The following is a 13,079-nucleotide window of genomic DNA, read 5'->3' on the forward strand; positions in this document are numbered from 1 at the left end:
GGTTCTTAGTAAAGCTTTTATTTTGAAAACTCTTAAACCTCCAGAGCCAGAGTAATACGCATTCTATGAATAAACAAAAACTGTCTGCAGAAAAGGTTCCAAAAAGGAGGAAAATACCAACAAAAAGACAAACTATAATTAGTGTCGTACTTGCAAGAAAAATTGACATAAAACGCTCCAACAGGAAGAAGAACAAAAATGACTATAAACATTTCTACTCTAAAAAAGGTAAACAAAAAATTACTCAAAAAACTTTGAGGAAGAAAAGGTTATTAGAAAAAAAAAATTAAACTCACCACTTCGGTTGAACAATGGCTAGATAACAAAGGTCGCTCTGAGGAGGAGAAAATGTTCAATTCAAAATTACAGCCCTGGATTCTTTGTTCCAAAGGCGTAGACGTGGGAAGAGGCAAGGCATGGACACAAATATGAACATTAACTTAGACGCTAGACTGACACGAAAGCTGGAGACGACCTGGCACAGAACAAGGGGAGGCATGAGTTTATATGGAACATGAGGGTAATGGGAAACAGGTGGAAACAATCAAGGGTCAGGGATGACGTCAGACAAGTGACACAAGAGGAAGGGGCCCGTGATCTGAAACAAGAGGAGTTGCTTTTCAAAATAAAACATGCAAATCACAAGTCGGAAAAAAACAAAACAAGACTTCCCTCACCGCGGTGTGACAATGTATACATATATATATATGTATGTATATATGTATATTCCAAAAAAAACAAAATTATTTAGGGTGTTTATCTAGATAGGTTAATCCCATTTCTAAAAAGTAGGGCTGGGCAACGATTAAAAATTTTAATCGAAGTTAATCGCACTATTTCTCCGATTAATCGCGATTAACTGCATTGTATACGCAAAGCCCAATAATGAATTCAAAAGTAGTGTGTAGTGCACCTTTATTGGAATATTCACCCACATATACAAAAGCGCCAAAACATTTGTTGTGCAAACACAATTTAAATCAGTCCTTGTTAAACAGTAGCAGTTAAATAGCATATTTGATGAAAATCAACTCCAAAAATGTAAATACAAACATTGAAGCTTATTGCCACTGCCAGGGTATTTAAGTTATCCTGTTTGTTATGGAAAATAAATATAATCTACATACAAATCTCTGAGCCACAATCATAACATCTGAACAGGCAATTTTCTGAGGTAACAGCAGAAACATTTTTTTTTATCAGGGATCTTATGTTTAAAAAACCTATATTATAGGTAGTGGGCTGTTTTAGGGAATTTTGGATCAAATTATCCGTAGTAGCAATATTAATAATGTTGTGTTTATTCTGCGTAGTGCACTTAAAATAATTATGACCATATCTAGGAATTGATATGATGGGAATTTTCCGATTGTTTGCTTGGTGCTTTGATAAACTGAAGGCATCATATACATGGTACTATATTGTGATGTTATGAGCCAGGGGAAAAAAGAACTACCCTACCCAGCATGCAACAGGAGTGACGCGGTAGCCCGGTATAGGTTGTGTCGCCATGACGACATCTTGTATGTTGTGATATGCACGCTCTGAAAGCAAACGTTAAGAACTCAGCCAACACTCCTGGTCTGCATTATTCATAAATAGACAGACAACACATATACTCCGCTGCTTCACAGGCCGCTGGATGTAGCCGGCAAAGTATTCCCATGCTAGCTAGCCGCTCTAGCAAGCACGCCTCATTCAGTCCAAAACGGCCCGATCTATCCACATCCAGAATTGTCTGGCGGTCGTAAGTGATCCCGGAGTGACCACGCTGTAAGCCAGCCATGACATTTGCAGAATTGTCCGGTATTTTTGCCAAATGTTCCATCTTTACCAAGAGCCCCTCCACGCCGGGCGACGCCATCTTGTTAAGAAAAGGCGTTAACAAAATAAAAGCATGTAAACAACATACGCAAATGTGCAAATAAAATAATTGTCGGCGTTAATAGATTGATGAGTTAACTCGTAATTAACGCACTAATTTGCCCACCCCTACTAAAAAGTCTAAAAAGTGGTTGAAAAAGTTGTTTACAACCAAATCCATGCAATTATTATTATTTTTTAGTGCATGTAAACATATAAAGTGTGTGTGTGTGTGTGTGTGTGTGTGTGTGGCAGCAACCTTGGGCTTAGGATGCGTTCGGGGTCCTTTTCGGACTCTCGTGTATGGAGCCCAGAAATTGGTGCTTCTTCCCTGTTCATAGCCATCGCTATTTCTCTGTCCTTGAACTCTAGCATGTTTTAATGCATCCATGCCGTTTTATTATGTTCTATACACAATCTATGATGGCGGTGTCATCTAGCTAGCAATGCTGTTAATAAATTACTTTGTGCTGTCAATAAAACTAAATTTGAAGAAGAGACTCCATAATCCCGTTGTCTCGCTAAAAAGTGACTTCAATCTACTGTTTTATTGTTTGAAAGCCCCTTTTTCAAACCTTTGTTTCTGACAACTGGATGTTTTTTTTAATTTATGGACCTCTTTTTTGGGCAAAGAAAGGAGAGGCTCATAAAGAACTAGACAAACCAAAACAAGGCCCCCGCCCAATAAAAAAAAAAAACGGAACACAAAGTGTTCAATCCCTGGAAACTGGATAAGAGTAAAAGGACATTTTTGTCTGTGGGCTTTCTGCGTTTATGTGGCCATCAGTGTTGATAAATCACCTTCATGTTAAACTGGTTTTAAGAGCAGGGTCGCTATGGAGCTTCGGGGAAATCAATTGGCAACTAGAAAAAGCGCTGCTTTGAACCCAGACCTGCCAAGATGGAACAATGCTGGGATTGGATGTCCCCCGTTAGACGCTTGCCTGGGTCTGCAATGTGTCCTTCAGGTTCATTATTCTCTGATGAAGTCATCCATGGAGGGAAGTGGCCACAATCTACACTTTGGTCCAGGCATGGCGGCATACCACCTTAAAATGACATAGCGGGCCGCATAAATGACGTGACAGACCAAATTTAATGACGTGACAGACAATATTGAATGAGGTAGTGGGCCGCCTTAATGAGGTGACGGACCGCGTTAAATTATGTGACATACCACATTAAATGACGTGGCAGGCCACATGGAATGACGTAGTGGGCCACACAATGCTATGGCATGACACAAATGATGTGACGGGGCCACTTTAAATGACGTGACAGATCACTTTAAATTATATGACGGGGCCACTTTAAATGATGTGACAGACCAAATTTAATGACATGACAGGCCATGTGGAATGAGGTAGTGGGCCGCTTTAATGATGTGACGGACCGCGTTAAATTATGTGACATACCACATTAAATGAAGTGGCAGGCCATGTGGAATGATGTAGTGGGCCACACAATGCTATGGCATGACACAAATGATGTGACGGGGCCACTTTAAATGACGTGACAGATCACTTTAAATTATATGACATGACAGGCCATGTGGAATGAGGTAGTGGGCCGCATTATATTATGTGACATACCACGTTAAATGAAGTGGCAGGCCACATGGAATGACGTAGTGGGCCACACAATGCTGTGGCATGACACAAATAATGTGACGGGGCCACATTTAATGACGTGATAGATCACTTTAAATTATATGACATGACAGGCCATCTGGAATGAGGTAGTGGGCCGCCTTAATGACGTGACGGACCGCGTTAAATTATGTGACATACCACGTTAAATGAAGTGGCAGGCCACATGGAATGATGTAGTGGGCCACACAATGCTATGGCATGACACAAATGATGTGACGGGGCCACTTTAAATGACGTGACAGATCACTTTAAATTATATGACAAGGCCACTTTAAATGATGTGACAGACCAAATTTAATGACATGACAGGCCATGTTGAATGAGGTAGTGGGCCGCCTTAATGAGGTGACGGACCGCATTTAATTATGTGACGTACCACGTTAAATGAAGTGGCAGGCCATGTGGAATGACGTTGTGGGCTGCACAATGCTGTGGCATGACACAAATGTTGTGACGGGGCCACTTAATTGACGTGACAGATCACTTTAAATTATATGACATGACAGGCCATGTGGAATGAGGTAGTGGGCCGCTTTAAATTATGTGACATACCACATTAAATGAAGTGGCAGGCCACATGGAATGACGTAGTGGGCCACACAATGCTGTGGCATGACACAAATGATGTGACGGTGCCACATTTAATGACGTGACAGATCACTTTAAATTATATGACATGACAGGCCATCTGGAATGAGGTAGTGGGCCGCCTTAATGACGTGACGGACCGCGTTAAATTATGTGACATACCACGTTAAATGAAGTGGCAGGCCATGTGGACTGATGTAGTGGGCCACACAATGCTATGGCATGACACAAATGATGTGACGGGGCCACTTTAAATGACGTGACAGATCACTTTAAATTATATGACAAGGCCACTTTAAATGATGTGACAGACCAAATTTAATGACACGACAGGCCATGTTGAATGAGGTGGTGGGCCGCTTTAATGATGTAACGGACCGCATTAAATTATGTGACGTACCACGTTAAATGAAGTGGCAGGCCATGTGGAATGACGTAGTGGGCCACACAATGCTATGGCATGACACAAATGACGTGACGGGGCCACATTAAATGACGTGACAGATCACTTTAAATTATATGACATGACAGGCCATGTGGAATGAGGTAGTGGGCCGCATTAAATTATGTGACATACCACATTAAATGAACTGGCAGGCCACATGGAATGACGTAGTGGGCCACACAATGCTGTGGCATGACACAAATGATGTGACGGGGCCACATTTAATGACGTGACAGATCACTTTAAATTATATGACATGACAGGCCATCTGGAATGAGGTAGTGGGCCGCCTTAATGACGTGACGGACCGCATTAAATTATGTGACATACCACGTTAAATGAAGTGGCAGGCCATGTGGACTGATGTAGTGGGCCACACAATGCTATGGCATGACACAAATGATGTGACGGGGCCACATTTAATGACGTGACAGATCACTTTAAATTATATGACAAGGCCACTTTAAATGATGTGACAAACTAAATTTAATGACATGACAGGCCATGTGGAATGAGGTAGTGGGCCGCCTTAATGATGTGACGGACCGCATTATATTATGTGACATACCACATTAAATGAAGTGGCAGGCCATGTGGAATGATGTAGTGGGCCACATAATGCTATGGCATGACACAAATGATGTGACGGGGCCACTTTAAATGACGTGACAGATCACTTTAAATTATATGACGGTGCCACTTTAAATGATGTGACAGACCAAATTTAATGACATGACAGGCCATGTTGAATGAGGTAGTGGGCCGCATTGATGATGTGACGGAACGCATTAAATTATGTGACATACCACATTAAATGAAATGGCAGGCCATGTGGAATGATGTAGTGGGCCACACAATGCTATGGCATGACACAAATGATGTGACGGGGCCACTTTAAATGATGTGACGGATCATTTTAACTTATGTGACAGGCCAGTTAAAATTATCTAGCCCACGGGTGGTGAAGTCCACAGACATACTTTTGAAAGTTGCAGGTAATGATGAAGAGCTGCTATGACAGGCCACCATCAAATGGGGAACAATACTGTACTGAAAAGTCTATTTTCTCCTCTCCTCCGTGTGTGTGTGTGTGTGTGTGTGTGTGTGTGTGTGTGTGTGTGTGTGTGTGTGTGTGTGTGTGTGTGTGTGTGGCCCCAGTCTGGCATTGGGGAACTGTAATGGCCTTGCGGTGGTGGACTACCTGCAGAAAAGCCTCCTGCTGTGCATGTCCACTCTGGACTTGTATGGAGCCGCCGATCCCTACCAGCGCCTTACCCGCTCCCCCCGCAGGAACAGGCAGTCCACCTCAGGTAGACCACGCACACACACACACACACACACACACACATTCATGTATTTCTTACATTCTTGAGACCTCCGAAAAAAAAGCCTACCTCTTTAGGACCAGCCTTTCTAGGTATGTAAAGATGTGTATTGACCACATGAATAATATACACATACTATGCAAACATGAAAAATTCTCAAGAAAAACTAAGAATTTTGGCAGTGTTATAATAAAAGTCATAATTATACTCAACGCAAGTCAAAATTTTACAAGAAAAACCGAACATGTGTGCAATGTTGTGATAAAAGTTGGGATTTTACTCAATATCAGTCGCAGTTTTACAAGAAAAGTCAAAAATGTTGGCAATTTCATGAAAAGAGTCGTAAGTTTACTCGACAAAAGTCACAATTCTTTAAGAAAACTTTAAATGTTGGCAACATTATGATAATAATCTGGATTTTACTTGGCAGAATTATGACAAAAGTCATCTTTTACTTAATAAATGTCACTGTTTTACAAGAACTACCATAATTTGAAATAAAAAAAAGTAATAATTTTACATAGAAAAGTTATAATTTTACATAAAAAGAAATATTAATTGTAGGAAAAATATTGAAATATTACAGAAAAAAAATTATGTGAGAAATTGTTCCCAATTTTTTGTTGATGATTGTTTTTTAATTGTCATTATTTACTTCAAGTTATTACAGTATGTCTCTATATACATTTTTATTTTTGAATTGATTTTGGCCAAAGGGGGCACATTCATTTTCTTACACACACTTGTTATTTCATATGTTGACCAGAGGGGGAGCACTTTTAAAACCGACACACTGTCAATTTAAAAAAAAAAACTCCTTTTTGGGACCACCCCAATTTTGTCATAATTTTACTCAACACAAATCAAAATTTTACAAGAAAAACCGAACATTTGTGCAATGTTGTGATAAAAGTTGGGATTTTACTCAATATCGGTCACAGTTTTACAAGAAAAGTCAAAAATGTTGGCAATTTTATGAAAAGAGTCGTAAGTTTACTAGACAAAAGTCACAATTCTTTAAGAAAACTTTAAATGTTGGCAACATTATGATAATAATCTGGATTTTACTTGGCAGAATTATGACAAAAGTCATCATTTTACTTAATAAATGTCACTGTTTTACAAGAACAACCATAATTTGAAATAAAAAAAAAGTAATAATTTTACATAGAAAAGTAATAATTTTACATTGAAAAAATATTGCAATATTAGAAAAACAAAAATTCTGTGAGAAATTGTTCACAATTTTTTGTTGGTCATTGTTTTTTAATATTCATTATTTACTTCGTTATTACAGTATGTCTCTATATACATTTTTATTTTTTAATAGATTTTGGCCAAAGGGGGCACATTGATTCATTTTCTTACACACACTTGTTATTCCATATGTTGACCAGAGGGGGAGCACTTTTAAAACCGACACACTGTCAATTTGAAAAAAAAAAAAAAACTCCTTTTTGGGACCACCCTAATTTTGTCATAATTTTACTCAACACAAGTCAAAATTTTGCAAGAAAAACCAAACATTTGTGCAATATTGTCATAAAAGTTGGAATTTTACTCAATAACAGGCGCAATTTTACAAGAAAAGTTAAAAAATGTTGGCAATTTCATGAAAAGAGTCATAAGTTTACTCGACAAAAGTCACAATTCTTTAAGAAAACTTTAAATGTTGGCAATATTATGATAATAATCTGAATTTTACTTGGCAGAATTATGACAAAAGTCATCATTTTACTTAATAAATGTCACTGTTTTACAAGAACAACCATAATTGGAAATAAAAAAGTAATAATCTTACATAGAAAAGTAATGCATTTACATAAAAAAAGTATTAATTGTAGGAAAAAATATTGCAATATTACCGAAAAAAAAATTATGTGAGAAATTGTTCCCAATTTTTTTGTTGGTAATTGTTTTTTAATCGTCATTATTTACTTCAAGTTATCACAGTATGTCTCTATATACATTTTTATTTTTTAATTGATTTTGGCCAAAGGGGGCACATTCATTTTCTTACACACACTTGTTATTTCATATGTTGACCAGAGGGGGAGCACTTTTAAAACCGACACACTGTCAATTTGAAAAAAAAAAAAAACCTCCTTTTTGGGACCACAATAATTTTGTCATAATTTTACTCAACACAAGTCAAAATTTTGCAAGAAAAACCAAACATTTGTGCAATATTGTCATAAAAGTTGGAATTTTACTCAATAACAGGCGCAATTTTACAAGAAAAGTAAAAAAATGTTGGCAATTTCATGAAAAGAGACATAAGTTTACTCGACAAAAGTCACAATTCTTTAAGAAAACTTTAAATGTTGGCAATATTATGATAATAATCTGAATTTTACTTGGCAGAATTATGACAAAAGTCATCATTTTACTTAATAAATGTCACTGTTCTACAAGAACAACCATAATTGGAAATAAAAAAGTAATAATCTTACATAGAAAAGTAATGCATTTACATTAAAAAAGTATTAATTGTAGGAAAAATATTGAAATATTACAGGAAAAAAAATTATGTGAGAAATTGTTCCCAATTTTTTGTTGGTAATTGTTTTTTAATCGTCATTATTTACTTCAAGTTATTACAGTATGTCTTTATATTCATTTTTATTTTTTAATTGATTTTGGCCAAAGGGGGCCCATTCATTTTCTTACACACACTTGTTATTTCATATGTTGACCAGAGGGGGAGCACTTTTAAAACAGACACACTGTCAATTAGAAAAAAATCCCTCCTTTTTGGGACCACCCTAATTTTGTCATAATTTTACTCAACACAAGTCCGAATTTTGCTAGAAAAACCAAACATTTGCGCAATATTGTCATAAAAGATTGAATTTTACTCAATAACAGTCGCAATTTTACAAGAAAAGTAAAATATGTTGGCAATTTTATGAAAAGTTATTTAAGAAAACTTTAAATGTTGGCAACATTATGAAAATAATCAGAATTTTACTTGGCAGAATTATGACAAAAGTCATAATTTTACTTAATAAATGTCACTGTTTTACAAGAACAACCATAATTGGAAATTAAAAAAGTAATAATTTTACATAGAAAAGTAATAATTTTACATTGAAAAAATATTGCAATATTACAAAAACAAAAATTCTGTGAGAAATTGTTCACAATTTTTTGTTGGTCATTGTTTTTTAATATTCATTATTTACTTCAAATTATTACAGTATGTCTCTATATACATTTTTATTTTTTAATAGATTTTGGCCAAAGAGGGCACATTGATTCATTTTCTTACACACACTTGTTATTTCATATGTTGACCAGAGGGGGAGCACTTTTAAAACCGACACACTGTCAATTTGAAAAAAAAAAAAAACTCCTTTTTTGGGGACCACCCTAATTTTGTCATAATTTCACTCAACACAAGTCAAAATGTTGCAAGAAAAAACGAACATTTTTGCAATATTGTCATAAAAATTGGAATTTTACTCAATAACAGTCGCAATTTTACAAGAAAAGTCAAAAAGGTTGGCAATTTTATGAAAAGAGTCATAAGTTTACTCGACAAAAGTCACAATTCTTTAAGAAAACTTTAAATGTTAGCAAACATAATTTTAAATAAAAAAGTCATAATTTTGCATAGAAAAGTAATACATTTACACACAAAAAAAGTATTAATTGTAGGAAAAAATATTGCAATATTACCGGAAAAAAAATTATGTGAGAAATTGTTCCCAATTTTTTTGTTGATAATTGTTTTTTAATCGTCATTATTTACTTCAAATTATTACAGTGTGTCTCTATATACATTTTTATTTTTTAATTGATTTTGGCCAAAGGGGGCCCATTCATTTTCTTACACACACTTGTTATTTCATATGTTGACCAGAGGGGGAGCACTTTTAAAACCGACACACTGTCAATTAGAAAAAAATCCCTCCTTTTTGGGACCACCCTAATTTTGTCATAATTTTACTCAACACAAGTCCGAATTTTGCTAGAAAAACCAAACATTTGCGCAATATTGTCATAAAAGTTTGAATTTTACTTAATAACAGTCGCAATTTTACAAGAAAAGTAAAATATGTTGGCAATTTTATGAAAAGTTATTTAAGAAAACTTTAAATGTTGGCAACATTATGAAAATAATCAGAATTTTACTTGGCAGAATTATGACAAAAGTCATCATTTTACTTAATAAATGTCACTGTTTTACAAGAACAACCATAATTGGAAATTAAAAAAGTAATAATTTTACATAGAAAAGTAATAATTTTACATTGAAAAAATATTGCAATATTACAAAAACAAAAATTCTGTGAGAAATTGTTCACAATTTTTTGTTGGTCATTGTTTTTTAATATTCATTATTTACTTCAAGTTATTACAGTATGTCTCTATATACATTTTTATTTTTTAATAGATTTTGGCCAAAGGGGGCACATTGATTCATTTTCTTACACACACTTGTTATTTCATATGTTGACCAGAGGGGGAGCACTTTTAAAACCGACACACTGTCAATTTGAAAAAAAAAAAAAACCTCCTATTTGGGACCACCCTAATTTTGTCATAATTTCACTCAACACAAGTCAAAATTTTGCAAGAAAAAACGAACATTTTTGCAATATTGTCATAAAAATTGGAATTTTACTCAATAACAGTCGCAATTTTACAAGAAAAGTCAAAAAGGTTGGCAATTTTATGAAAAGAGTCATAAGTTTACTCGACAAAAGTCACAATTCTTTAAGAAAACTTTAAATGTTAGCAAACATAATTTTAAATAAAAAAGTCATAATTTTGCATAGAAAAGTAATACATTTACACACAAAAAAAGTATTAATTGTAGGAAAAAATATTGCAATATTACCGGAAAAAAAATTATGTGAGAAATTGTTCCCAATTTTTTTGTTGATAATTGTTTTTTAATCGTCATTATTTACTTCAAATTATTACAGTGTGTCTCTATATACATTTTTATTTTTTAATTGATTTTGGCCAAAGGGGGCCCATTCATTTTCTTACACACACTTGTTATTTCATATGTTGACCAGAGGGGGAGCACTTTTAAAACCGACACACTGTCAATTAGAAAAAAATCCCTCCTTTTTGGGACCACCCTAATTTTGTCATAATTTTACTCAACACAAGTCCGAATTTTGCTAGAAAAACCAAACATTTGCGCAATATTGTCATAAAAGTTTGAATTTTACTTAATAACAGTCGCAATTTTACAAGAAAAGTAAAATATGTTGGCAATTTTATGAAAAGTTATTTAAGAAAACTTTAAATGTTGGCAACATTATGAAAATAATCAGAATTTTACTTGGCAGAATTATGACAAAAGTCATCATTTTACTTAATAAATGTCACTGTTTTACAAGAACAACCATAATTGGAAATTAAAAAAGTAATAATTTTACATAGAAAAGTAATAATTTTACATTGAAAAAATATTGCAATATTACAAAAACAAAAATTCTGTGAGAAATTGTTCACAATTTTTTGTTGGTCATTGTTTTTTAATATTCATTATTTACTTCAAGTTATTACAGTATGTCTCTATATACATTTTTATTTTTTAATAGATTTTGGCCAAAGGGGGCACATTGATTCATTTTCTTACACACACTTGTTATTTCATATGTTGACCAGAGGGGGAGCACTTTTAAAACCGACACACTGTCAATTTGAAAAAAAAAAAAAACCTCCTATTTGGGACCACCCTAATTTTGTCATAATTTCACTCAACACAAGTCAAAATTTTGCAAGAAAAAACGAACATTTTTGCAATATTGTCATAAAAATTGGAATTTTACTCAATAACAGTCGCAATTTTACAAGAAAAGTCAAAAAGGTTGGCAATTTTATGAAAAGAGTCATAAGTTTACTCGACAAAAGTCACAATTCTTTAAGAAAACTTTAAATGTTAGCAAACATAATTTTAAATAAAAAAGTCATAATTTTGCATAGAAAAGTAATACATTTACACACAAAAAAAAGCATTAATTGTAGGAAAAAATATTGAAATATTACAGAAAAAAAAATTATGTGAGAAATTGTTCCCAATTTTTTTGTTGGTAATTGTTTTTTAATCGTCATTATTTACTTCAAATTATTACAGTATGTCTCTATATACATTTTTATTTTTTAATTGATTTTGGCCAAAGGGGGCACATTCATTTTCTTACACACACTTGTTATTTCATATGTTGACCAGAGGGGGAGCACTTTTAAAACCGACACACTGTCAATTAGAAAAAAATCCCTCCTTTTTGGGACCACCCTAATTTTGTCATAATTTTACTCAACACAAGTCCGAATTTTGCTAGAAAAACCAAACATTTGCGCAATATTGTCATAAAAGTTTGAATTTTACTCAATAACAGTCGCAATTTTACAAGAAAAGTAATTAATTAAAAATAAACATAAGATTATTTTTTATTGCTATTATTTTTTTTTTAATTAATTTTGGTCAAAGGGGGCCACATTTCAATTTCTTACACACACTTGTTATTTCATATGTTGACCAGAGGGGGGGCACTTTTAAAAAAAAAACACTCCTTTTTTGTGACCACCCTCATTTTGATAGATTTCCCCACCAGGGGGTGCAAATGAGACATTCTCTATTAGATGCAATGGTTTTCCATATTGGGACCATGATTTATGTCCTAACTTGTTCACACCTCCTCATATGGAAGCTACTTTTCCTTGTTGATGTCTCAAGAAGGGTAGAAATACAAGAACACACACACAGAGCACCCATACAAAAGTCAAATATCCACCTAGGCTCTCTTCTGTTTTGCTGTCCTTCTCCTTCTCTCCCTTTCCTGCCCTCTCTGGAGCTGTTGTGTGCGCAGGTTCAGTCTGATCTATGACTGGACTGATGCGTCCAGGTGCCTCTCACGACCAATCAATGTCAGAGGTGCCTTAATTAGATTCCTCACATAATCAATAGCGTTACGTTTAAGGCCTTCATCAGTCAATGTTCGCGGACAAATTAAGTCGCTCTCTTTCGAGCAGGTAGACCAACTCTTTGAAGGAAGTAGGTCGACACGTCCATAAAATGTACATTTGCTGCTAAATTGTTTGCAAAGTATATTCATACAAGTTATTCATGTATTTGTTTATTATATTATATCGTTTATTGTGTTTGTCTTATTTACAATACATGAAAATGCAATAAAATTCAAAACGACAAATTCAGATGTTAATATGCCTGCTGTATCA

At 34.6% G+C, this 13,079-nt stretch overlaps 1 protein-coding gene across 1 annotated transcript in view; it reads left to right on the top strand.

The window, feature by feature from the left end:
- stxbp5l (syntaxin binding protein 5L) overlaps positions 1 to 13,079 on the top strand; it is a 359,880-nt gene that overhangs the window by 239,391 nt on the left and 107,410 nt on the right. The window contains 1 exon segment of the mRNA XM_061918310.1: positions 5,707 to 5,858. Coding sequence (XP_061774294.1) covers positions 5,707 to 5,858 — 152 coding nt within the window.

Source organism: Nerophis ophidion, linkage group LG13 (assembly GCF_033978795.1).
Source record: "Nerophis ophidion isolate RoL-2023_Sa linkage group LG13, RoL_Noph_v1.0, whole genome shotgun sequence".
In the NCBI taxonomy this organism is placed as follows: Eukaryota; Metazoa; Chordata; class Actinopteri; order Syngnathiformes; family Syngnathidae; genus Nerophis; species Nerophis ophidion.